The 24,192-nt window shown below is 38.8% G+C and overlaps 1 protein-coding gene across 5 annotated transcripts; it reads right to left on the bottom strand.

Annotated features, from left to right (window-relative positions):
• Positions 1-86: 86 nt before the first annotated feature.
• tdrd7b (tudor domain containing 7 b) lies at positions 87-23,831 on the bottom strand. Of its 5 annotated transcripts, none has more exons than XM_041984807.1 (20): positions 23,737-23,831; positions 22,121-22,327; positions 21,460-21,604; positions 18,022-18,229; positions 14,258-14,340; positions 11,861-12,069; positions 8,741-9,088; positions 8,358-8,659; positions 8,085-8,277; positions 7,750-7,861; positions 7,433-7,635; positions 7,222-7,356; positions 5,624-5,707; positions 5,171-5,305; positions 4,921-5,031; positions 4,464-4,612; positions 4,079-4,308; positions 3,749-3,932; positions 3,469-3,629; positions 87-1,797 (listed from the first exon to the last, which is right to left on the bottom strand). In XM_041984807.1, exons 2-20 carry the CDS (start codon positions 22,325-22,327, stop codon positions 1,577-1,579), a joined length of 3,420 nt encoding a protein of 1,139 aa, XP_041840741.1. In that variant the 5' UTR covers positions 23,737-23,831; the 3' UTR covers positions 87-1,576. The 5 variants fall into 5 exon arrangements, with proteins under 5 accessions (XP_041840741.1, XP_041840742.1, XP_041840743.1 ...); XM_041984808.1 differs by having other exon boundaries at positions 23,732-23,819; XM_041984809.1 differs by lacking the exon at positions 23,737-23,831 and having other exon boundaries at positions 22,099-22,184.
• Between the last annotated feature and the right edge of the window lie 361 nt (positions 23,832-24,192).

The following is a 24,192-nucleotide window of genomic DNA, read 5'->3' on the forward strand; positions in this document are numbered from 1 at the left end:
AAATAAGATATTTTTTGCTATTTTAATAAAGAAAAGAAAATCAGTTGAGTGTTTTACTGTAACAACACAACAAGACGGACATTATGTCAACCACTTAAACGGATTTTATTTGAAAATCATCTATTTTTATTTTGCGCAGATTGTTAAACAATATGGAAATTATATTGTTTTTCAGCATCTAGAGAATAAAAATATAAATAAAATATCAGCTGTTAACAATGCATCGCTGAGCTTTGTCAGGTATACACTCTTCAGGATTGGAGATGCGTTTTCACATCCAAAAAGAAAAAAAAAAAGAAAATCCCAGCATGTCAGGGAAAGTCATATTTCAGAAAAAAATCCCCAAATCAGGCCAACATTTGATGGTGGCGCTGACACCAGATTTAAGCAGAGCTCATCTATAAGCTTAACACAACTGGTAACTGAATCTGTGTTATTACTATAACATCAAATTGTCTTTTTAGAAAGATGTGCAACATGCAGCATAAGTAATCTGCTGAACTTACAGTTGTCTCTTTGTCAGGCAAGAAACAGAATTAAATTTCCTCAGAAGTAAAACTTTTCACATGAGGAGAAAAGATGCATGGTGCACCCACATGGCTGGGGTATAACACATGCAATTTCACCGGTTTGAGATTATTGTTCCTCAAAAACACGTGTAAAAAAAAAAAAAAAAAAATCACATTATCTTGTTCTTATCTGGTCACATTCTAACTATGATGCATTTTTAGCCCTCAACTCAATTTCTTGATGAAATGGAAAATCTCAAACCATTTACTGTGCATGTAGAGCTCAGATGCACTGCTTGAAGCAATTGATGTTTGGATAGTTCCCAGAATAATCTATTAACATCAGCGTCTTCTGGCTCTTCTCCCTGACTCAAAGCGTTATGAAATTTCCCTCTTCTTTGGGGGAATGTTTGCTCTAACTTTTGTAAACTTTATCACAATGAAAAATTCCATCCAAAAGCAGACTTTGTAAACAAATGGATATAATGTAAGTCTTGCTAGTATCTGAGAATGCATGTTGCTCACATTTGCAGGGCTAAGGGTACTCAGACTCTCCCATATTGGTGCAGATTGAAAAGGATGCACAAGCAGTACTTTAGGAAGCTGCTTTGAATTAAAGTCAGCATCAAATGGTTTAAGTAAGCATGTTGCATCATTTCCATAGCGTTGTGAGGCTATCATGCTCATCTTCAACAGTTCTTTTTACTGTTATGTGTATTTTGTAGCAAGTAAGAGCTTAACACAACGTTATGAATGGGTATTTTGTCTAATGATCACTGCATTAACTCTAATAACATCACAACATCCTGCCATGTACAACCCATAACACAACAATGGCTTCTGTGCCTTCAGCTCTTATCTATTGTGCCAATTCTACATGCTATCACCCTCTTAATTTCCCCTCTTTTCACTTTCATTTTGTTTACCCTCGTGTTTGTTCTTCAAGTCAAGAAGATAGATAAAGATAAGATAAGCTTCTTCTGTTTTCTCTATCCACAACTTACTGTCTTCAGTGATCATTGGGACAGCTGCTTAGCTAGTAACCCTTCTGAACGACCCTCTACTGTCTACAGCTCGTTGCTTTGTTCATCTGCAAACTCTGCCATGATGTCATGCACCCAGATGTCCCTTTCTTCCTGTGAAGTGTCAACCAGGAAGACCGTCAACTTCCTGTCCCATGGGTTAGCGGCTTCCTGCACAGTCTCCAACTGGGCAACAAGAGGTTTTTTCTCCACATGGTTTCTAAAAACAATGGAGGCCTCTTCTGACCACTGCCTCGGCTTCACTCCTGTGGATGGAGGGAGGAGATTCGATCACTAATGAGCTGTTTTTATCACAGCTCAATGATAAAACATGGGTCTTACAGAATAATATGTTCTTGTCTGTCTTCTTCTTATTATTATTCATTTTATTCATTTAGCAAAAAAGCAAAACAATCAACAACAAAAACAAGTATCCTAAGCATTGTTTGAGGACAACACCCTAAAACATTAGGAATGCAACTGGATGAAACATCTGTCTATCAAATAAGTAAAATTAGACCCATAAGACAAAACAAGTAGAACCAGGCAGAAGAAAGGAGCCATCATTGTTGACTGTCATCACCTAAAACTTGCCTGTAGCATCTTGAACACGATTCTAAATTATCTAAACTTTGATGATTTGGCCACAAAGTAATAATTTATAGTTTGGCAAGTTGGATGTTTGTGATTATGATTCTACCAGAATCCATAGACTGCAAATAAAACATGAACAAAGTCACCCCGTTGTCATCTGCTCATGTGCTGTTTTGAAATATTGGCTACATTGACCTTTTTGGGGCTTGAAGTAATCATATTTGGAAAAAAAAAAGTTAAAGCTGTAGAGAGAAACTTGAAATATGTTTGGCAAAAGTATGTAAAGTCGTGTGAAAAAAAAATTATAGTCTCCTTTAATTCTTAGGTGTATTGTGTTAGGGTGTTATAATAATCCTTCTCTTTCCAAGTCTGAAAGTTAGGTATATACACACTGATATTCAATATAATTTATTTCACAAAAATGAAGCTAGAATGCTGAAGCAGTGTGTGAAAAGCTAAGTCAACCAACTTTTGCAGCCTTAACTTCTATAACTATCTGTTTTCTGCATGACGTTATCAGTCTCTCACATCATTCTGGAGGAATGTTGGCTCATTCGTCATTACATTGCTTTAATTCATTGAGGTTTGAAGGCATTTGTTTATGCACAGCTCTGTTAAGGTCTGCACTTTGGATTATTGCAACATGTGGATTCTTTTCTTTGGCAGCTACTCTGTTGTATGTTTGCTGGTTTTAATGGATTAATTGTTCTGAACTAGTTTTAGGAATCATATAGATGGCATCATATTTGGCCCCTAGATTACTTTGGTATTTGGAGGAATTCATGGTGAACTCAGTGACTGCAAGGGTTCAGATCTTGTGGCTGAAAAAAAAGCCCAAACCATCATCCTGTCACCACCATGCTTGTCAGCTGGTGTCATGTATTTCTACCTATGTACTGTGTTTAGTTTTTGGAAATGTTGTGGTTCTGTGTTATGTTTTTGTTAAATAAATTATTCAATTTTAAGTAAGGGAGAAATAATTTTCTTTCACTTGCACCAATAAGGAAAAGTTAAAATGCTTTCTTTTTCTCATGCTTGGACCTTAGAAAACAAATAGTGGGGTTATTTTTACAAGGACCACCCATCCACTACAGATACAGTACAATACAGATTCACGCTTAAGCAGCTGCTTATTAGAATGAGTGAATCTAGCTAATGACACCATAATGACTCATGAGAAGAATTTATTGATTTGGTAGATTGGAGCTAGAGAGGTTTTGTGATATTGTTACCTTACATTCCTCATTATCATCAGCTTAATGTAGCAGATAAACTGAGTCTCACTATGACTGAACAGCCATCAGACTGTACTCTGGCTCCCAGTGAAGCTCCAGTCTACTCACCAGCCAGCTGAGCAGTGATTCCTTGGAAAGGCAGCTGTCTGAACTCCTTGATCAGAGGTCTGAGCTGGCTGCAGCTGACCAGTTCATGTTTACCGTAGTCCAGCTCATACACCGACACCAACCCGTTGGTCAGAACTCCTTTTACTAACACACGATGCCAGCTTAAGAATACACAGAGGGAAAAGGAGACATATTAAGACAGAGAACAGCATTATCAAGACAGTTCAAGGTCTTCCAAACTAATCATCTTTAGTTCATGAGATAAAGCTACTTAACTCACTTGTTCTCCACTTTAGCAGCATATATCTGATTCTTCTCTATGTTTAGTGGTTTCTCCTCAGTTTTATTGTAGTAAAGTATCATCTCTCCCATCAACACCACCAGTTTATACATATCTTTCCAGGGCTGTAGAACAAAGTGACCTGGGTGGCACGCCACCGATACATAGACATCGATGTTGTTTCCTGAAATCAAAAGGGAAATGTGGCTTCTTTTATCAAAACTTGAGCAAAGAGCAGTGAAGCCTCCATGTGGAGTATATGTATGATTTAAAAAGAGATACAAATATAGCAGTGGGTTTAATTTAAAAGAAATACATTTCCCTTGTTACCTAATGGGGGCAGCTCAAGTAGTGGTGGCAACTGGAGAGAGGATGACGGGGATGGTGGTGATTCTGGTGGGCTGGTGGTTGCACTGCCTCCCCCTCCTCCTTTGGGACCTGACAGAGGCCTCTTTGGATGAGGTTTGGCTGGAACAGAAGCTGATGTTGGACTTCCATTAGTGGATTCACTGGTGCTGGAGGTCTTAGAGGGCGAGGCATTTGTTGAAATCTTGGTTGGGCTGTGAAATTAGATTAATTATTTATTAATATTTCTTTCAATTAATTGCTTTATTTCTGAGAATTAACTGATTAAAACTATTAGGATGAATCCTTTGGGGAGCATTTTTCATTCTGTGTAAGAGACATAAAAGAAGTGGAAAAAAACAGCAGAAACCTGTGGCTCGTCAGGAAGACGTCTGGCTGCTGTTTTAACAGGTCAGACTGGGCCATCTGGTGGTTTAGGCTATGGACTGGGTCATGGAAGTTCTTATCAGTGAACAAATGGATGTAAGTGCAGTGCTTCACTTCATCTACCTTGGCAACCTTGGATGTATGGAGGCACATAAGAAGAAAAACATGTTGGAAAGATGCAACAAAGTGCAAGAGGTAAAATGAAGACATATGGGAAGGATGGTAATGGTGGTAGTAAGAAATTTAGAGACTAGAGATGTCCTTGCTTAGTATTTTCTTGTTAAAGTCTCCCAAATCAACACATTTAAGAATCCAAATTTTAATTCTAAACCAATAAGGTTTAATCTGAGTACTTCTGAAACAACTCATCATCATACCCTAAATCTATACATCTGTAGGAAGTTTTTCCAACACTAAAGGACATGAAAACCACGTTTTACCTTCATGCTACAATCGGTGGTGTTGAGCACTTTCTCTCGAAGCCACTGAACAGCATCAGGAGTCCAAGATCCAACACTGACAGCGAGGTCTGCTAGACAGCACTTCACAGCCTGAACACAAGTTGCTGGCATGTCACTTTTCTTTTTATGGAAACAGTGTATTATGAGACTAACCAACAAGATCTGATCATGTTTCTTGCTTTTCTTGAATACTTTTCATTGTCTGTCCAGTAAAGTCTTAGATGCTGACCTGCGGTGGGATAGCAACGAGGTCACGGAGGAACGGCAAGGGGATCTCTCTCAGCTCAAACACCTCTACAGATGCCTGGACACCCACATCGATGAACAGGATGTCCAACACTCTGCTGCCGTGCAGGTTGGTGATCTGAAGATGGAAACATGGGAATCACATATTATATAAAGGCTCAGATATATCAACATGAAGACACCAGTAAACAAAACTGTCACTGCTATTATTCTGCCTCAAAAGTAATATATTCTCTAGTTTGTCTACTTAGCTAATCTAATTCATAGACTTGACAGTGGTGCTGATTTATTTTGTGATGTTTGTATAGTTTATTATTATTCGATCTATGGTTAAAATAAGGATCTTTACCTGTCACCTATTTAGCTTCATTTCTTTAATCAGGCTGACATGTTTAAAAAGTCAAAGTCGGCGCAGCAGGGAGGATATCTATCTTACCTCTACACGGGACCATTTGCCTTTATAACGAGCCAAACATCCCTTCCCACAAAAGGGTGTGGATACCAGGAACTCTGATGTTACCTGGAACAAAGTAGATCACGTCACAAGTGAAATTAAATAAAAACCATTGTCAGTCTTAAATATGTCAGTTCTTCCTTTGGATTGGTTAAGTTGCTTTATGACTGATACATAATGATTGTTACCTGGCATAAGTAGTTAGCCAAAAAGAAAAAAAAGTCTCTTACAGTTACATGCAGTCTTTAAACATGTATAAAAAAAGCATTTGCATTCTCCACATTGTTTACCAAAGCACTGACGTAAAGTGTTAATGTCCTTTAAAGGACAGTGGAGGTACTCCTAGAGGAGCATCCACTCCACTGCGCTGCCAGGAGATAAAGTGCCATGGCAATGTCTTAACTCCAGATTAACAATCTAATCTTAATCTGTCTACAACGCTGCTTGAGAGAAGCAACACAGCCGTGCATTCACAAAATCCCTCTTCCACACTAATGACCACGTGTGCTTAACATTATGGTTTGAACTTGCCAGCTTCTCTCTTCTTTATGACCTCCTCTGAATTATCCTCTGTATATGTTTTATACTTTTATGAAGCACTATCAGCTATTTGAGCCTTTGCATCCACGTCTCTACATTTATCTATTAACCCCGTAGGTCCTACTGCGTTGCCGGCGATGCAAAATACCACCTACTATGGTACTTAAAGTGTTAATTACCAACAAGATAGTCAAAATCTATGATAAAAATAACACAAATAACAAAAACTAGTTTTTAGTGCACAGCTCACTTTATGTGCTTATTTTTACAAATTTATTAAAGTATATTAGCCTGCAGAGAGGAAGGATAAATATTTCAGTCTCACAGTTAAAGCTCTCTAACTTAAGGCTACTTCACTGGCTGGTGGAAAATGAGAAATTAGAGCAGGAGATGTGAGACTGAATGAGATGTTAAAGCACCACGGCAGATAAAAAGCTGAAAAAGCAGAAAGGCCTGTGTCTGACCTGAGCCACCCACATGCAGCAAAGTTTATGTTGCAGCCATCTGGGTGCAGATACTCAGTGGCCCAGATGTAAAATAAACTCCTCTGTTCCAGCCTCCATCAGAATTTTGAATAGTTTGTGATGACTCGTCCACTTTTATATGAAGTCTTCTTAATTTTATTGTATTTAAGAATGTTGTTTTGCTTTTATGTGTGACATGTTAAGTGGTTTGTGTTTATTTGTGGTGAACTGCTGCTTGCAGAAAAAATTGTCCCTCTGGAACAATAAAGTTTACCTTGACATTGATCCTTGACCTACTTAATGGCAGTGTTTGACAAAAGTGAGAACAGTCAGTGAACTGTCCTTTATAGCCATCTTTGGAGACCACTTTTTGCTTTGGTACACTATTTTATTAAAGTTTCTGTCATGCCATCTGCTGTGGGAAAGCTGCAGCATAACTGTACTCATCTATAATTTATCTAATTGATCTATAATGAATATGATTGACATGATAAAAGCTAAAATGTTTTCAATGATCTTGCAGAAACCCCTGAAGAAGACTCAAAAGGCCATTTAACATCACATGAAAGCGTGTACCTGTGAGTAGAAGTATGTCTCTATATTCTTCAGTATTTCAGACATCTTAACGAGTCCTCTGGAGGGGAGCTGACAGTAGATAGTTCCATCTGAGCAAACACTGCTGACAGTCACGTTCATATAAGCACTGTTTACCTAAAGACATAAAAGAGTTTAGTTTGCTTCATATTCACCTACCTTCATGAACACAAACACGACATCTCTGCTGTACCTGTAATGTACTGGCTAATGTCTTGTCCTGCAAGGCTTTCATGCAGGCAGCATTGATATTCACATCGTCATCCTGAGATGTATCATACAGGACGACGAGAGGGGTCTCGGCTCTTTGTAAGATCTCAGCAAGTAGGATCTTTCCACTTGCCATCGTCTCAAACTTCTTCAGCACTGTGGGCTCCTGGCAGAATGGCTCCAAGCCTGGACATGCAGAAAAACATAAACAATGGAAAAGCAAAACGTTTATCCAATCCCAGCACATTTTATTTCAAGGTTACTTGTCTTTTTTGGATCACCCCGATGATTACAACTCACCTGCTAGTTTACACTTGGTCGCCTGAAAAGGTAGCTTGAAAAACTTCTCATGCAGCTCAAACACTTTGGTTTTACTGACCACCTCTGTGAAGCCATGATCCACATAGTATACCTAGAAAGACAAAAACAAAGACCACAGACATCAATTTGCATTCAAAAATATTTTGATTTTATCAGCTGAGACCTAATCATGGGATTATCATGTGTATATGATCAACACAGTACCAATATTTTTCTTTTAAAATCAAGATTAATGCCAGTATATTGTAACTGATGCAGGTCTGATTTCTCATTTCTCATCTTTGATTTCTCATTTCCTGTTTACAACTTCTCACCTTGATTTTATCAGTCATGACTTCGCAGATTTGTGCTCTCAGAATCTCCTCCTCCTCCTCAGCCCTGACAGCAACAAGCTGGCCTGAAGAAGGAGACGACAGAGGGGCTGGGCTGCTTTGGTTCAAGCCATAAAACTCCCTCATTTCATCCTCCATAGACTCCTGCGCCTGAGAGTAATCCTCACCAATGTACCTGATGGAGGAGGAGAAGCAGACAATGAGAGATTTATTTCAACTCTAAACAGTGCATTCACCTGTAATGTTCGCTCATACCTGAGTATAACTCCATTGGTGTTGGTGGCCTCCACTACCAGCACAGATGGGTACTCCTCTTTGGGGATCTGCAGAGGAGGTACGGCCTGGTTACTGAGCCTCCTCCCCAGCTCCTTCCTCACCCTCAGGTCCTCTTCACTGGTCAGGGAGTTTCTCTTGTTACAGTTCTCATCCTCTCTACTTTCAATGCTGCTTCGTCTGTACAGGATGGCCCTCTTTGGGTTGTCAGGCATCGGGTAGTCAATGGTGCAGATGTCAGAGAGGAGGTCAAGGTTCCCCAGGACATGTCCGGGCAGTTTAGTCTTGTAAATAAGTACAATAAAATGATATCATCAAGTGCATCTGATATGTGAAAGATAGTTCATCATCAAAGTGTTACTGACTTTGTAGGTTTCCTGGAAGAGTTTGGGCAGTGCGTGGGCCCACAGACCATTGGAGTATTTCATCAGCAGCTCCTCAAGTTTCTGCCTCAGGTCAGGACTAAGGGTTGCAGGGGAGGATGGAGGGCTGGGTGATGGGGAGGATGATGGTGGAGACTGAGGAGATTGAGATCCAGAGTTAGCGCTAGGGGGTCTTTGTTGCGCAGGGGATTGTAAAGGTTTGTCTTTGGAGGTGTTTGAGGTCTGGGCGGTGGTGGAGTTTGGGATGGGTGAAGGGGAAGGTGTGGTGCGTTGCTCCTTGGCGGGGTAGAGAAGCAGCTCAGATGGGTTGCTGCTGCAGGTTTTCTCTACCTGAAAGGAAAAAAATGGAGCAGGCTTATTTCAAAACCTTTGTATCAGATTTTCATGAACAAGTTATTAATTCATTATACAATCTCAGAATATAAAAAGATATGATTAGCATATTTAGCTTCAAGTCCTGAGAAATAGGCTAATATGCTCAGTAAATAATCAGTGTTTAAATAGAATACAGAAAAATTTGTGGATTAGCTCTAAACACAAAGTGCAACTCAGGCTAAAATGACTGTCTTTATTTTTGTTGGTAACTTATAAATTGGCACTACTGAACTTTGGCTGATTTTCTCACTTAGCCACCCTCTAATGATGGCTAATTCATCTTGCATCCCATCTCTTCTCTGAACGCTCTCCAGCCAGTAAAAGTCAGTCCAATGTTGACTCTTATTCTATTTCTTGCTCACTTTATTTTTTTCTTTTTTTTGCTATCTTCGATCATGTCTGCTGGGTTTCTTTGCTGAATCGGCTATGATGCATGCTCAAACGTTCTGAGCCCTGAAACACTGCGCAGCAACAACAGCTCCAGAAATGTGCATAAGGAATGTCAGTATACCATTAAAACCTGTCAGAAGTACAGAGTTTAAGGTTGGAAAGTTGAAAGTGTTGGACAAATTGAAAAATTTTATCTGATAACGGTGCCACAGTTATAGTCAGAAGATCACAAAAACATTAAAATTCCTCCTCTTGTAAATTTTAATGCCTAGTCTAATGTAAAAAAAACAACAAACAAACAAACAAACAAACAAACAAAAAAACTCAATGATTAAATATTTCACCAGCCACTTGTCCCAAAATATAAAACTTTTCCTTTAACACTCAACTCTTTAAGTTGATATATAGCCATCATTAACAAGCAGGGCTGGGCAATATATTGAGATTTTCAAATATATCGAGACTTTATCAGACGCAGTATAGAAGGAGGGAATATCATTTATATCGAGATAGCTTGTTTTGAGTTAAAAGCATTTTTTCTTTTGCATTTTGCACAGCTGTATTTTTGTTATGGTCATTGAAAGTATTTTTATTTTATTTTGTTTTAGGAGCATTTCAAATCAAATCAAATCAAATCAAATTTTATTTATAAAGCGCTTTTCATGCAAAGGCAACACAAAGTGCTTTACATAGTATAAATGAATGCATATTAAAATGAAAAAAGAAAATCACAGAACAAAAACAATAGGCCATTTACACACCCAGTTATGTGACAGATTAAACACCTCCCACCCACCCCCCCTCACCCATCCACACACACACACACACACACACACACACACAAACTCCTAATATCTATATTAAATATTAAATATCTATTTAATTTAATATAAAAGGTATTTGATTTCAGTCAGCTGTTTTAATGCACATGTGCTGCTGATCCTCAATAAAAGCATATTTAGCACTGAAAACTGTATATTAGAACTGTCTCTTTGGTAACTTGACAAAAAATATATAAATATCGAGATATATATCGTTTATCGTGATTCATATATCGTGATATATGCAAACCAGATCATATTTGATTTGTGGAATTGTTATTTTGCTATATATTTTAATCTGACTTTGGATTCTCAATGTATTTTTTCTAAAGTTTAGTGGAAAGTACATATATTTTGCAGGACTTGAAATACATTTCTGAGTATAGGTGAACTAGTACACATGGCAAAAAAACATAACTTGCACCAAAAATAATTTAGGCGTAGAACCCACATTTGTGAAATATTTACCTAAAATTTAATCTTATAAAATCTTAGAAAAAATAAAACACACAAAGTATTTTTAGTAAATACATCAGTTTTGTTATTTTAGCTGTTTACCAAAACATATTTAAGATACAGTTATCTTATCAATGTTTGCTTAAAGAGCAAAGTCTGAGCTTTAATTTGAGGGAATTCATATTTAAATTGGAGGAAAGGTTTGGGAATTACAGCTCTTTAAAATGTAGCTGCCTCTTTTTCAGGGGACCAAAGGTAATAGAAAAGTTAACTGTAAAGCTATTTCATGGGCTTCATAGGCTTTCCCCTCATCATTTCACCATCAATCAAGCAGGTAAAAGGTCTGGAGTTGATTCCAGTTGTGACATTTGCATTTAGAAGCTGCTGCTGTGAACCCACAACATGTAGTCAAAGGAGTTCTCAGTGGGTGTAAAACAGACCATCCTTCGACTGGGAAAAAAAGGGAATCCATCAGAGAGATAGTAGAAATGATAGGAGTGGCAACATTAACAGTTTGGTACATTCTGAGAGAAAAAAAAACGCAATCCATGGAAAACAACAGAAGTGGATGTTTGCAGGGTCCTTTCCATTTGACCCTTTCACAACATTCAACCAAGTGAAGAACAGTCCAGAAAGTAGGTGAACCAGTATCTAAATCTACCATAAAGAGAAGTCTTCATGAGGGCAAATACAGAAGGTTCACCACAAGATGAAAACCATTAATCAGCCTCAAGAATCAAAAATCAAAAGTAATTTTCAAACCCAATGTGGTGGCCTGCTGAGCCCAAATCATGAATATAGTTTTACTGTCCACATATTTCTGGGCCTAAATGTGTGACGACAAAATCACAACTCGACAACACTGCACAGCTGCATGCGGTCACAAATTAGATGCACCGCTTCAGTCTTGCATGCACAAACTTGCACATGCATGTGGTATTTTCAGCCCTGTATTGTGTGACATATCAGTATATCAGTGCTGTTTTAGTATTAACAGCTTTGACATTTAAACCCTTCTGATAATATAAAAACACGGCAGAGCATCAGGTTGAGTACATACAGTGCAGATGTGAGTCCAGGTCTCCAGGTCTTTGATGGCCTCAGTGGGCAAATCCTGTTTATACAGGTCTCTGTAGATCTGAGGCAGTTTAGACACCCAAAAGCCATTGCTGTACTTCCCCAAGATCTCCCTGATGCGACCCTGCACCTGCTGAGGGTTGTAAGGTTTTCCTTTACCTGAACCATAGCTCTCATTTAGATTCATTGATGCTGGAAGACAAAAAAAGACATAAGAAAAGATGAGATTGCACACACCACATAAAGTTACTGCTGCTTTTTCTTGACTATGGAAGCCTTACAAGCCTGACATGAATTTCTTCAAAATAAATGTGGGTGATATGAACTGAGAGAAAGACAAGGGTAGAAGAATTACAATAAAGGTGCCATGCTGTGAAAAGGTATTACACCCCTTGCTGCTTCCTTCTGTCTTTGAGTCGAAAACCAAATTTCACACCAAAACCAATGGTAGCTTGAATTTTAAATAACTGTCTTAATTGAAGTAATGCATAGCTACTTGTTCAACATGTAGCAGCAACAGCTGGAGATCAGTGTCTGACACAGCCGAGATGAAATTTTGGCCCACTCTTCTTTGCAGAACTCTTTAGATGCAGCCACACTAGAAGGTTTATGAGCATGAACTCTTTAGAAATGCTGGCAGAACATCTCAAAGAGGTTCAGGTCTGGACTTTGATTAGGCCACTTCAAACCTGTCATTTCTGTGTGGATTCTTCATCTTCTTGCATAACAAGTTGTGTCTGAGCTTCAACTCTCAGTCTGATGTCCTTCTTTTCTCAAAGAAGATGTCATGCTTCCTCTCAACTATAAGAAGCTTTCCAGAAGCAGCAAAGCATCGCTCACAGGATTAAACTGCCAATGCCGAACTGGTCCATAGATGTGATGATCTTTTTGTTGTTCTGCATTTGGTTTCTTTAAATATAATGGGACATATTCTTTTAGAAAGTTCAGCCTTTTCACTCATCAGTTCATTGAGGATTTTTAAGCTCTGAAAGACACAAGGTGTGTTGTGGTAAAATTAAGACAAACCTTTATATCCTCTATGGCTCCACTTTCTCATGAATGTTATTATTAAGCAGTGTTTTTAGGAGAGCGGAGTTATTAACACTATCCTTTAATGGAGCGACAGAGGCCTGCAGGTCCTTGAATGTTTTCATTGGATGTTTTATGATTTCTTGGATGAGCTGGTTCAATGTACCTGGAGGGGGTTTTTAGAGGGTTGGACCATTCAAAGAAGGAGTACTGTTGTCCCAAGTCTTCCTAATTTTGCAGTTTATGTATCTTACTGTGGAGGTGTAGAGTCTAAGAGCCTCAGAAATAGTTTTGTAATCCTCCCCAGACTGATTTATCTTCATTACCTTTTTCCTCAAAGTGCTTTACTTGTGGACATCCACTTCATTCCTCTGAAAGGTATGAATAACACTAAAAAATACAAAAAACTCTGGTAACGATGGGGCTGGGTTGTTCTGTACAGCTGCAACTAGTTTCAGCCATTATAACATAGCTCTAGATGGAATTGGATAATTTGGATAACTCAAATACTATTATTACTTTATCATATGTCAGATTTTACTTCAAGATTTACAGAAAGATTTCACAACAATGTTTGTTCACAACCAAAGTTGTTTCTTGTGTCTGGATCTGTGTTGTCTGAAGGTTTAAATGAACTAAGCAAAGAAAAAGAAATAAGGAAACTGACCATTAACTTTTAAGGTTTTATAACCTCAACTACAAAAGTGGTCAGACAGTAAAATCTTCTACTGCATCAAAATAAATATCAACATTGGTTAAACATTTATCTAATGTATGTGCACATATATAGAGACAAAACTGTGTGAGTTAGACTGTGTGCTGCATTGTTACTAAACAAGTCTCTCATGAATATAATTTCATATTCACTCATTGTGTGTTTAACCAATTAGTATCAAGCTTATGCCGTCTGTAGAGGCCTAAAATGTTCACAGCCGAAGTGGCAGTGGCCTTCAACATATGTTCATCTGATGTGGACAGTTTATTACCAGCCAGTGCTTTTCCCCCGGCTATAAAGACTAAAGACCTTCTTCAAGAACAGGCAACAAATAAACGCTCACCTTTCAAGCTAAGAATCGTTTAAGTGAAGGCTTGCAGGGCGGGGGTTAAAAGAACTTCGGATACAGAAGCAGATGAGAAGGGGTTGTTGTCTCTTTCCTTTACAAATTAAACCACAAAAGTTTTGCTATGTGTTCGGCATCAAATCTTTTCAGAGAGGAGATTTAATACTTTAAGCCATAAATGTAGGCAGTTACTTAGTTATTGATATTTCTGCTCATAGAAATAACAAAAAAGCTACATTAAATGTATTTTTAGTTCAATGTTAAAAAAGGAGTCAGCCTGTCCTACTTACGACCAGTCTGTTGGGAGTTTCTGGAAAGGTGAGCATGCACCTCCTTTTGAAATCGGGATGGAAGGGTCATCCTTTTGTCTGGTCTGGACACAAGAGAATGAAACAGGGAGGTAAGTCACTTGGGCTCTGAAGATAAAAAAAAAGAAAGATAATGATCACGACAAGTAGAATTTGTTGTTGTTGTTGTCTCTAAATACAAAATCACTAAATGAGGTTATGTTTTTTTTTCTTTAGGTCCATCTGCATAAGTGGGAAAGCAGACAGACCTTGATAAAATACCACAACATCCAAAATCTGCTTTTAATATATCAATCCATAAACCTTTGCAAGCTGCATGTTTTGATTTCCACATTATCTAAAAAAAAATCATTGGTCTATATTTTCATTACTGAATTATTTTAACATTAATAATTTTATATTCTAGTCTTCTTCTTTTATCCCACCTGCCACACAGACACAGAAATGTTTTATTTCTCACTAATTGGTTTACTGAAAACAGTATGTTAATAAACAGTCTACAGGCTGCAGTTTTAGGCTACCTGAGAGATAATTGGTGGTCTAAAAGGCATATTTTTGCAGTAGAATTAATGAGGTGGTGCATGGACATAACAGTGTCTAGAGATTTCTCTGTTTGGTGCCCAATTTATATTGTTTAAACTGACCGTACAATGCAAGGTGACAACACATACATAATTAAAGTATTCATTATTATTGTTGTGATTTTTTAAATGACATAAATTTTTATAGCTTCTTTGTAGGATCAAACTTTGTGTCAGTTTAAAAAACCTTTTTCAGAGGAGGTCATTTTCCTAAACTCTTGCATTTAGATCACCAGTGGTTGAAAAAAGGAGCTGGAAATATTTCACACCTCAAAACAATCGTGCTTGAGAGGTTGTACATTTTAAAGTAATAGTTATATGTGGAGTTTGCAGTACTAAACATTTCTGATACTCTTAATAGCTGGGTTTCATTCACAAAGCAAGTTTAAAAAATATCTTTTGAAAGGCCACATAAAAAAAAGCAAATGTTCATCACCCAGGGCACCATTTGAAGTGCACTTCCTCTTCTTCTATGAGTCATCACTGCACGTTTCTCCACATTACAGGTTTGTCCTGCTCCTCAGACAGATCTTCAGCACTGTGTCAGCAGACTAACTTGCTTTAACTTCACGGTACACCAGAAAGCAGTGGAAATATAACAACTGTGGTTTTGAGAAAACATTTAATAAAATGTGACAATGTAGAATAAAATTTGAAATGTGAATAAAAAAAATCCCTGAGACCAGGACAAAAAGGGCATCTTTTAGTTGGAAGTTGTATAATAATGTCTTGTTTTGATTATTACATATGTACTAGCAATAATACCACTGAGTTCATATTCAGCCCTGCTCCAAAACCCAAACTCTTACTTGCAGAGGTAGCACCTGTTTGAATGCCTCAAAAACTCTCCTATAAACACATTGACAAGACTCCTCCACCCATGTTCCAGAGTGGCAATTCTAACAAAAATGATTAAACTGAACTATAATGTTGGGCTGTTTGGCTTTAGTTGCAGTATTTACCACACACACATACACAAACAAATGATGATGACGCTGTTCTGTCCAATGGAAGCTCTAGAGGGATACAGAGAGATGTGCTGATTCACTCTGTGTCGGTTTAGAAGAGTTAATCTACCAGAGAATGGAGGAGGGATTAAAGAGGGCTCGTGTCCCCCCTGAGCTGGGCTCGTGTCCCCTGCCAACAGACCAGGAACCTCACCCTGCTGCCCTTTGTCCCGCACAGGAATACTGACACACTGAACACACACAGTGACAGAGACAGAGAACTGATGTCAGTTGTTTTCACAGTGAATGGATGCGCAGAGCAGTGGCTGGATGAATAGAAACTGGTGAACCAGTAAATGAATTCAGCTCAATTAATACTGATTCATTGTTTAAAACCATGTAAGCAGATGATATCTAACAGGTTTGACTTCTTTAAGAATAAATCTGGCATTCCTGGACTGATAGGGAATGATGAGAGAAGACTGATAAAATGGCACTGATTTGTTTTTTTTTTTTTTTTATTAATGACAGGCTAAAAGAGAAAAAAACTGAGTGAATGAAGAGAGGTGCAGACAGAGAGAGAACACGAATAACCTAGAATCCAATGCTGAATGAGCAAAAGCAAGCAGTCATTTAACACTTAAAAACCAACCAGAAAGAAAGAAAAAAGGGAAATGCATTAACCTTATAGAGCATTATTTCATTGATCAGTGTACAGTAATCCACTGCACATTCCTCTACCTGGACTTCCAAAGTGATGTGGAAGTCTGATTGGTGACTTCCACATAAAACTGTATTATGAAATCCCACAAATATGTAGAGGCAGTCCATCCATCCATTTTCTGCAGCTTATCCAGAGTTGGGTCGCTGGGGGAGCTGCCTAAGCAGGGAAACCCAGACTTCCCTCTCCCCAGCCACATTCACCAGCTCATCCGGAGGGATCCCGAGGCGTTCCCAGGCCAGCCGAGAGATGTAGTCAATCCAGCGCGTCCTAGGTCTTCCCCGGGGCCTCTTTCCAGTGGGACGTGCCTGGAACACCTCACCAGGGAGGCGTCCAGGAGGCATCCTAACCAGATACCCGAGCCACCTCATCTGGCTCCTCTCGATATGGAGGAGCAGCAGCTCTACTCTGTCCCTCTCCCACATCACCGAGCTTCTCACCCTATCTGTAAGGGAGAGCCCGGCCATCCTGTAGAGAAAACTCATTTCGGCCGCTTGTACTCGCGATCTTGTTCTTTCGGTCACTACTGTAGAGGCAGTGTTTCAGTATTTATATGTGAAGAAAAGTGAGTCTTTCCCTGGTCACAGATAGTTAACTCTGGAAACATTTGAAGATTCATGCAACTTTTTCATATTTTGGCTGTTCACCAAACATATTCCAGTTACAGTTATATAATGGCTGTAGGCTTGATGTGCAGACTCTCAGACATACAAATGGGAAAACAGCTATTTAATATGTACAGCCAAATTTTTCTCTGAAGATTGTAGGCTATCTTTCCATAATCCCTTCATCAATTAAACAGGTAAAAGTTTTGGCTTGATGTTCTTAACGAGTTTCAAAATAATACCAAATACCAAGATTCACAAGAGCTTCAAAAATTACAAATCCAGATTAGTCATTGTTATAAAAAGATCTTAAAAAAGTCCAATCAGCTCTGGACCAGCATTCTTTGCAGATATAACTAGAAGTATTGACACTGGTTTACTGCAGTTGCAGCAAATAGGAAATATGCTGTTTTCTCATTGAGTCAAATGCAGCAAACTTGATTAAATGGAACCTGAAAGCCTCACGGTACAACAGCACAATAACCCAAGACTTATGAAAGCAACTTCAGGGTTTTTGAAGGTAAAACGGTGAAAAATGATGTGGTGGACAGGTCAATTTTTTTCATGAAGACAAAACTAAAGACCCACAAATGAAAATTGAAGACAGCTCCAGAAAAGGATCATAAAGAAGGAAACCCATGGTGATGTCATTTCCATGGATAGTGGAGAGTTCTGCACATTAAAGAGATGCAACTAATAAACCCATACTCTAATTTGGATGTGAATCCTTTCAAATTGAGACTGAAAGTCTGACTTTTAAGCAGTTATTCATTATAGAATTGTTGCTTGGATATATACTGGTAAACAGCTTAAATTAAATAAACTGGGCCATGTCCAAATACTTGCAGACCAAGCTGCATCTATTTACGTCTGCACCCTCCCCTTCACTCACTTGTCTGCAGGTTGGTTCCCTTTCCTGGTGGGTGTGCTGTGATTGGACAGCTTGTTCGGATGCCCCCCAGTCTTGCCGTCTGACTGTCCATCCCTTAAGTCTCTCGCCTGTCTGAAATCTCCATGTCCACCGCCACGGCCAGCACCTCCTCCTCTACTTCCGCCTCGTCCTCTGTGCTTTGGCTGCCTCAGAGAGGTTTGAGGTTTGGCTGTGGAGAGAAAGAGAGAGAAAGCAAATAAAATAAATAAAATAAAATAAAAAAAAAAATAGCACAACACAACTGACTTAGCTAAACCTGATGCTGATGCAGTTTGTCTATCTGGAGGGCACTGTCAAATATCTACAGAAATCATAGCACCCTTCAGCGAGCTTCAGCAACACACTTCAAACTAATGACAGCAGCATTTTATAAACACGGTCTTGGATTTGGAGTCATTTTAAATTCCCACTTCAATTGTGTTATAACTGGATGGTGAAAGTTGAGAAAAGAAATCTGTTTGCTTCCTTCAGATGGTGAATTGATTAATTGATTTGCACAGAAATACCACTGGAATGTCACTGCTACAGCATTAAGCTAAAGCAGGGACCTAGCTTAGCATTAGCATAAAGACATGTAGCCTATATGCTTTTTTAAAATAGAAAGAAAATGAAAAGTTATTGTATCACCATGTACAGGTAAACAAGATTTAAATGTGTAGTCATTAGCTCTGTCTGCTCAAAACAAGAGGGTTTAAACATATAAGCTAGTTGGGACCTTTTTGCAGGGAGCTTTCATGTTTGTTGGGCTTCCTCCGATGGTCCAAAGATTTTGCCTTTTGGCTCATTGTTGCTTCAAAATAGACTAAAGTGAGTGTGTATGGGTGACCTGTCCAGAGTGTACCCCCACTCCAATAGGATAAGCTTAAACTCCCATGACCCTCTGCAGGATACAGCAAGAATAGCTAATAAATGCAAGAGAGTAAAGAGTCCTTTCCTAAAAAATTATCTGAACTAGTCATTTTAATATACTGCATTAAAAATACTTTTAATGTAAGATGACAACCTTATTAACATTACACGGCTAATTGCTTTAAGAGGGGAAGAAAATAGTATTTTTTCTAGTTTGATTTGAAAATCTTCTGTCATCTTTTTTTTACTAAATACTAAGTAGGCCTCTCATTGCTATGCTGTTTCATCATTTAATCTTAGTGTGACATCACATTTTTATTGCATGACATCAGCACCTTCTTATTGTAATTCCCACATTCAGTCTTTTCCAGGTCTTCCTCCCACAGTCTCTAACATATCCCCAGTCTTTTCTCAATCCCCTTTAATCTAGAACTTTCTCATGCTTTCACATCCACTCTTATTCGAATTGAATCTCCTTTTATCTTACCAGCATAAAAAGAATCAACCACCATGAGCTCCAGAAGTCACGAACAGATAATTTCATCGCTGTCACTGGCAATAAACACATGCGTTACATAAACTCAGGCGGCACAAGCATGCAATTAAAGGCAAGGACAAGCACTCATACACACAGCAAGAGCAGACGCCACATCACCTCACCGGCATGGACACACAGTCCTTGGTCTGTCTCAGCCTGAATATCAATAACCCAGGCAGTGAGGCAAGAATGAGAGAGAGCGTGGGGGAGAGGTTGATTTGTGAATCAGCTTCTCTTCGCCTTCAGCTGAGTCTCAGCTGCTACAGGCTCTATTATAGCCTTACATTGCAACACCCCCCTCTCTCTCTCTCTGTCTCTCTCCTGACTCCCTCCTTTCATGTCATTTGTCCACTTCCTCCCTCCTTACCATTTCACCATCCCTCTATCTTTCTTCTCCCCCAGACGCCTCACTGCTAATCCCTCCTCTTACTCTCTCCTTACTGCACTGCCACCTCCCACCTCTGACTCTGAGAATATTCTGCAGCATCACTGCCTTGCAGCTGTGCATGTGAATGTTTGCAGACTTTTGTGTGTGTTTGTATGTGCACACATATGGTGGAAATTTATTTTACAAAGTCCAAATCCACATTGTATGTAGTTTGCATCTTTGTACACCTGATGCACCTATGCAGCCCTGTACATTGTGTATCTGTCTGTTGGAGTGTGTACATGAGATATTCTTAGCACTTTAAAGTACAGCAGGTCTCCACAGAGCAACAGTAAAATGAGGCCAGTTATTCATCTACAATCTGTCAGGTGCACCACACAAAGCATTTGTTAATGTTGCACAGGACACAGGAACTGATGTCTGGCTTCATTTCTGCAGCAGCAGTGCCTCACTGTAGCAAAAGTAAGTTGAAATAAGTGGTACAACATAATCAAGAAGTGAAACAGCTGGTTGAATGAGTCATTTTTTTTGTTGTGTAAGCATGTGAAAAGTTAGTGTAATGAAATAAAAACACATTAAAGGAGTTAATAATCAAGGTGCAGAGTAAAGAGTTTTGGTATCTTTCAGGTATTAGAAACCAGTGGGGTGTTTCTTAAAATAAAAAAGGTGATTTTTGGGTGGATTTATCCTGAATTTGTCAACACTTTGTTGGTTGTTTCTTTATAAAATGTATTTACTTTATCCAATAATAATCTTAATCCAGGAAAAGGGGGTTTAATTCTAAATAAAACATTGACTGTGAAGACAGGGCTCACACCAAACAACATACAATGACAAATTACAACAACATCTTTTTCCTCTCCGTCTCTTTGCCTCTGGCTGTTATAGTTGCATAAATCACTCAAACTGAATGACACAAGTGGTGATGCATTTTGGAGATACTCAGCAAATCAACATCAAAGGGGTAGACAAGGGTGTAGATGTATTTCAGATTTATTCAAAACCCAACAAACTTGAAGACAATAATCCTAATTGTTCGTCAGTTTGTCTAATTAACTGTGGATTGATGAATATGTCTCATCAGTTTCAATTTTAATAGTTTAAACCTATCATATACAAGAAGTTCTGACTGTAAGTTGGGAAAAATATTCTATCATAAATGTTCAAGGGCTCACTTAAATTTTCATTACTCTAGTTGCATGTATTCTTAAATCTGGGCGGTGACTAAATTGGCATTTAATTAAATAACCAACTACTTTCAAACCAACTTGTGACTCTGTAAATGTAAATCAAAAACATGTCTGTGTGTTCTCTGGATTGCCAGGTATGTGCTGCTTATAAGACAGACAGAAATGCTCCTCGAAGAGACAAATATGATAATTCAGAAGGAATTTGAGGATACGCTTCCAGCCACATTCTCCTCTCTGTAGGGATAGTTTAGCAGCCTCTGTCCACACAGAAACTTTCACAGTCACTTATATCATCTCTTGCTCTAATCTTAAACCAGAGCAGGAACCTTTGTGAAAGCCCCTTCCAACCATTTATCAGTTTTTCCTTTAAACTGTCACCCATCTGTGCATATATTTAAGGTTTGGACACAACAAATTAGATTGTTAAATCTTACCATTTAAGACGAGTGGGGCAGCTGGTTTGACTCGCATCTGAGTGTTGACCAGGTGGGGTCGGCCTGTCTTCTTAGAGCTTCGCTGACGGGCCACCACCTTGGCTATATGTGTTGTCTCGTTGGCCCCAGAGGCAAAATAGACCCCCTGATAAGAGAAAACATAGTAGGCATCCTGATATATGCCACCCTCAATCGCTAATAAAGACTTTTTTGATGTCATACCTCTTTTGACATCCATGTTTGGATGGATATTTGCATTGCTATTAGACTACAGCTATGAGGACTTTATAAATGTTTTCCATGTTATAAAAGATACAGAAGCAGCTTTTTTATTTATTCAAATGCATTAGTTATGTTGAAATTGTTTATTTTGAAAGGTATACATCCTTTTTAAAGCCTTTTTTAAAGCATCACAGAGCCAATTCAAGCAAATGGAGGAAGTTGCTGGAAATGTAAACTGATTTTACAGCATATTTATCAGGAATAATCTTCTGATAACCAACCTCCTGCCATAATTTTTTAAAGGTAGTTTGTGAAACAGAAAAAGTTTAGTTTTCAGAGCTCCTTTGTTGAACAGAATCAAAAAAGCAAAAGCAGTTAATACAGTATAAATAAAAGAATAAATCTGAGGCTACATACATCTTGTCCCAGTAACACACACCTCTCCAGAGCGACTGCGCTCCATGCGGACCACTGAGGGCATGCTGGCTAGCAGTGCATCCAGGTGATTGTGTCCCATCTGTTTATATGGTATCTGCTCCCCAGTCAGCTCCTTGTACTCTGACTGCAGACGTGACAGTGACACTCCACCTTTATTGGCATGCAGGATGGCCCGCAGCATCTTCCTTACCAGCTCCACATCAGCCATCTATTAAGAAGAAAGAAAAGCATGTCCATGAACAAGCAGGCAGTTCAACTTTACTTCCCAAACCTTTTGAAGTGAGTTTATAAGCCTGACAGGAGCTGCTGTTGGTGCAAACCCAGTCCAGTTTGCACCAGTCTGCTAATTAAGCTCACCCTTTGGGCCAATGACTGACTTGTTAGGCAAGTTTTTACAAAAAGCTAATCAGATTTCCAGAGATTGTGAATAATTTCCTCCTACAAATGAAATTAGATTTATTTTCTAGATTTCTGAGATTTGACAGTATTTCTAAGCCTCGTTAATTATTGCATCTTTGAACACACTAGCACTACTTGTGAGTTTTCCAGAGAAGGTAAAGCCAGTTTTTATTAGCTTCCTAATTGCATTTTCCTGAAACCATTACATTCCTTCTTCCTAAAGGAAGGAACAGTTTAATTTCCAGCTTGTCTGCAGAAAATCCTAACTTTCCTGTTCTTGATGTAAAACAAAACTGAAAACATCACCAAACCCCCGCTCTTTTAAGTTAAGTTTGTTGTTCAAATTTTGTATAAAGACATAAATTTATGATCGGAAGTACTCTATTCTGGACACACCCTGAACTAGCAGCCTCAGCTTTACAGATCCGTTCCGGGTCATGTGATATCTTTAAAAATGAATGTGAAACCTATCCATTCAAAAGACTTAGACTGAAAAACTACACAGGAATGTAGCTACATTAAGACTGAACTACGCACAGGTGCTTCCAGTCTGATAGTAACCCCTGTGAAAAAGTAAAAAAAAAATAATAATAATAATAATAATAACAAATGTGCGAACTTAGCAGAAGTACCTGCTATAAGTTTCGGATTTGCGTGGCATTTAATGTCGCTTCTTGTTATGGGAACTTTCAGCAGCGCAGGCACCAGCACAGGGAAACTATGAATGACGTAACGTGTCACTCAGGCTCCACACCCTCCATCGGGACCGAACTATTTAGCTCCAACTTTACCCGAACTTTTATCGTTTTCTTGATAAAATAATATTTAAATTATTTTGATAGATTAAAATGACACCACTCAAACCTTCAGGACCCAATATATATTCTACTTAAACAATAGTACTGAATCGACTTAAATCCTCATGCAAACCTCGGCTAGTTAAGTTTGCTACAACACCCTAATACAAAACCGAAAACACAAAAATACCGCCTTCACGATAAAACTACACAGGCCCATCGAAACGCCTTGAAAATTTATTTTGAAAGTTCTTGCCGGAAGTTGAACTATGTGTCCCAGCAAAGTTGAAGGTTTTCGAGTTATCGCAGCCGGGATCAAAACAGGCTTATTAAACACCCGGCAAAACTTCACAAAAATCTGTGTTTTGGAACTCATTGTAAGTCAGAATAAAAGAAAAAACAACCAACAATTCTACCTTACTCTTAACACACGAGGTGGTGAAGTCGAGACTTGGTCCAGTCGCTGTCAGAGCTGTCACCGCCACGGTGCTGAGCTGCGGCCGGGGCTCTGTCCCGTGCGTGTCTGCCAGCCGGTCCAGGCACAGCCTCTCCTCCGCCACATGATTGGTTGGCTGTGGCTGGGCCTCTGACTAATTACATGTCAAGTCAACATTTTGTATGGATTTCAGACGCCACATCATCTGTCCACAGAGAAATTTGCACCATTTTTGCGTTACTATAAATCCTGTATTTTTAAATAAATATTTTTATTCCGTTACAACAAGAAGCCATTGTAAACAAACCCACACGTTTATTACCAATCATACTCTTTATTTATTAACAAGTTACTATGTAACTTAGTAAATGATGGTGAAGTATCCGCAGCTTCATCTGTGAACCCCCCCCCCCCCCTTTTTTTTTAGCATTTTGTCCAAAC

The sequence above is a fragment of the Melanotaenia boesemani genome, chromosome 5 (assembly GCF_017639745.1).
Source record: "Melanotaenia boesemani isolate fMelBoe1 chromosome 5, fMelBoe1.pri, whole genome shotgun sequence".
NCBI classification, from domain to species: Eukaryota; Metazoa; Chordata; class Actinopteri; order Atheriniformes; family Melanotaeniidae; genus Melanotaenia; species Melanotaenia boesemani.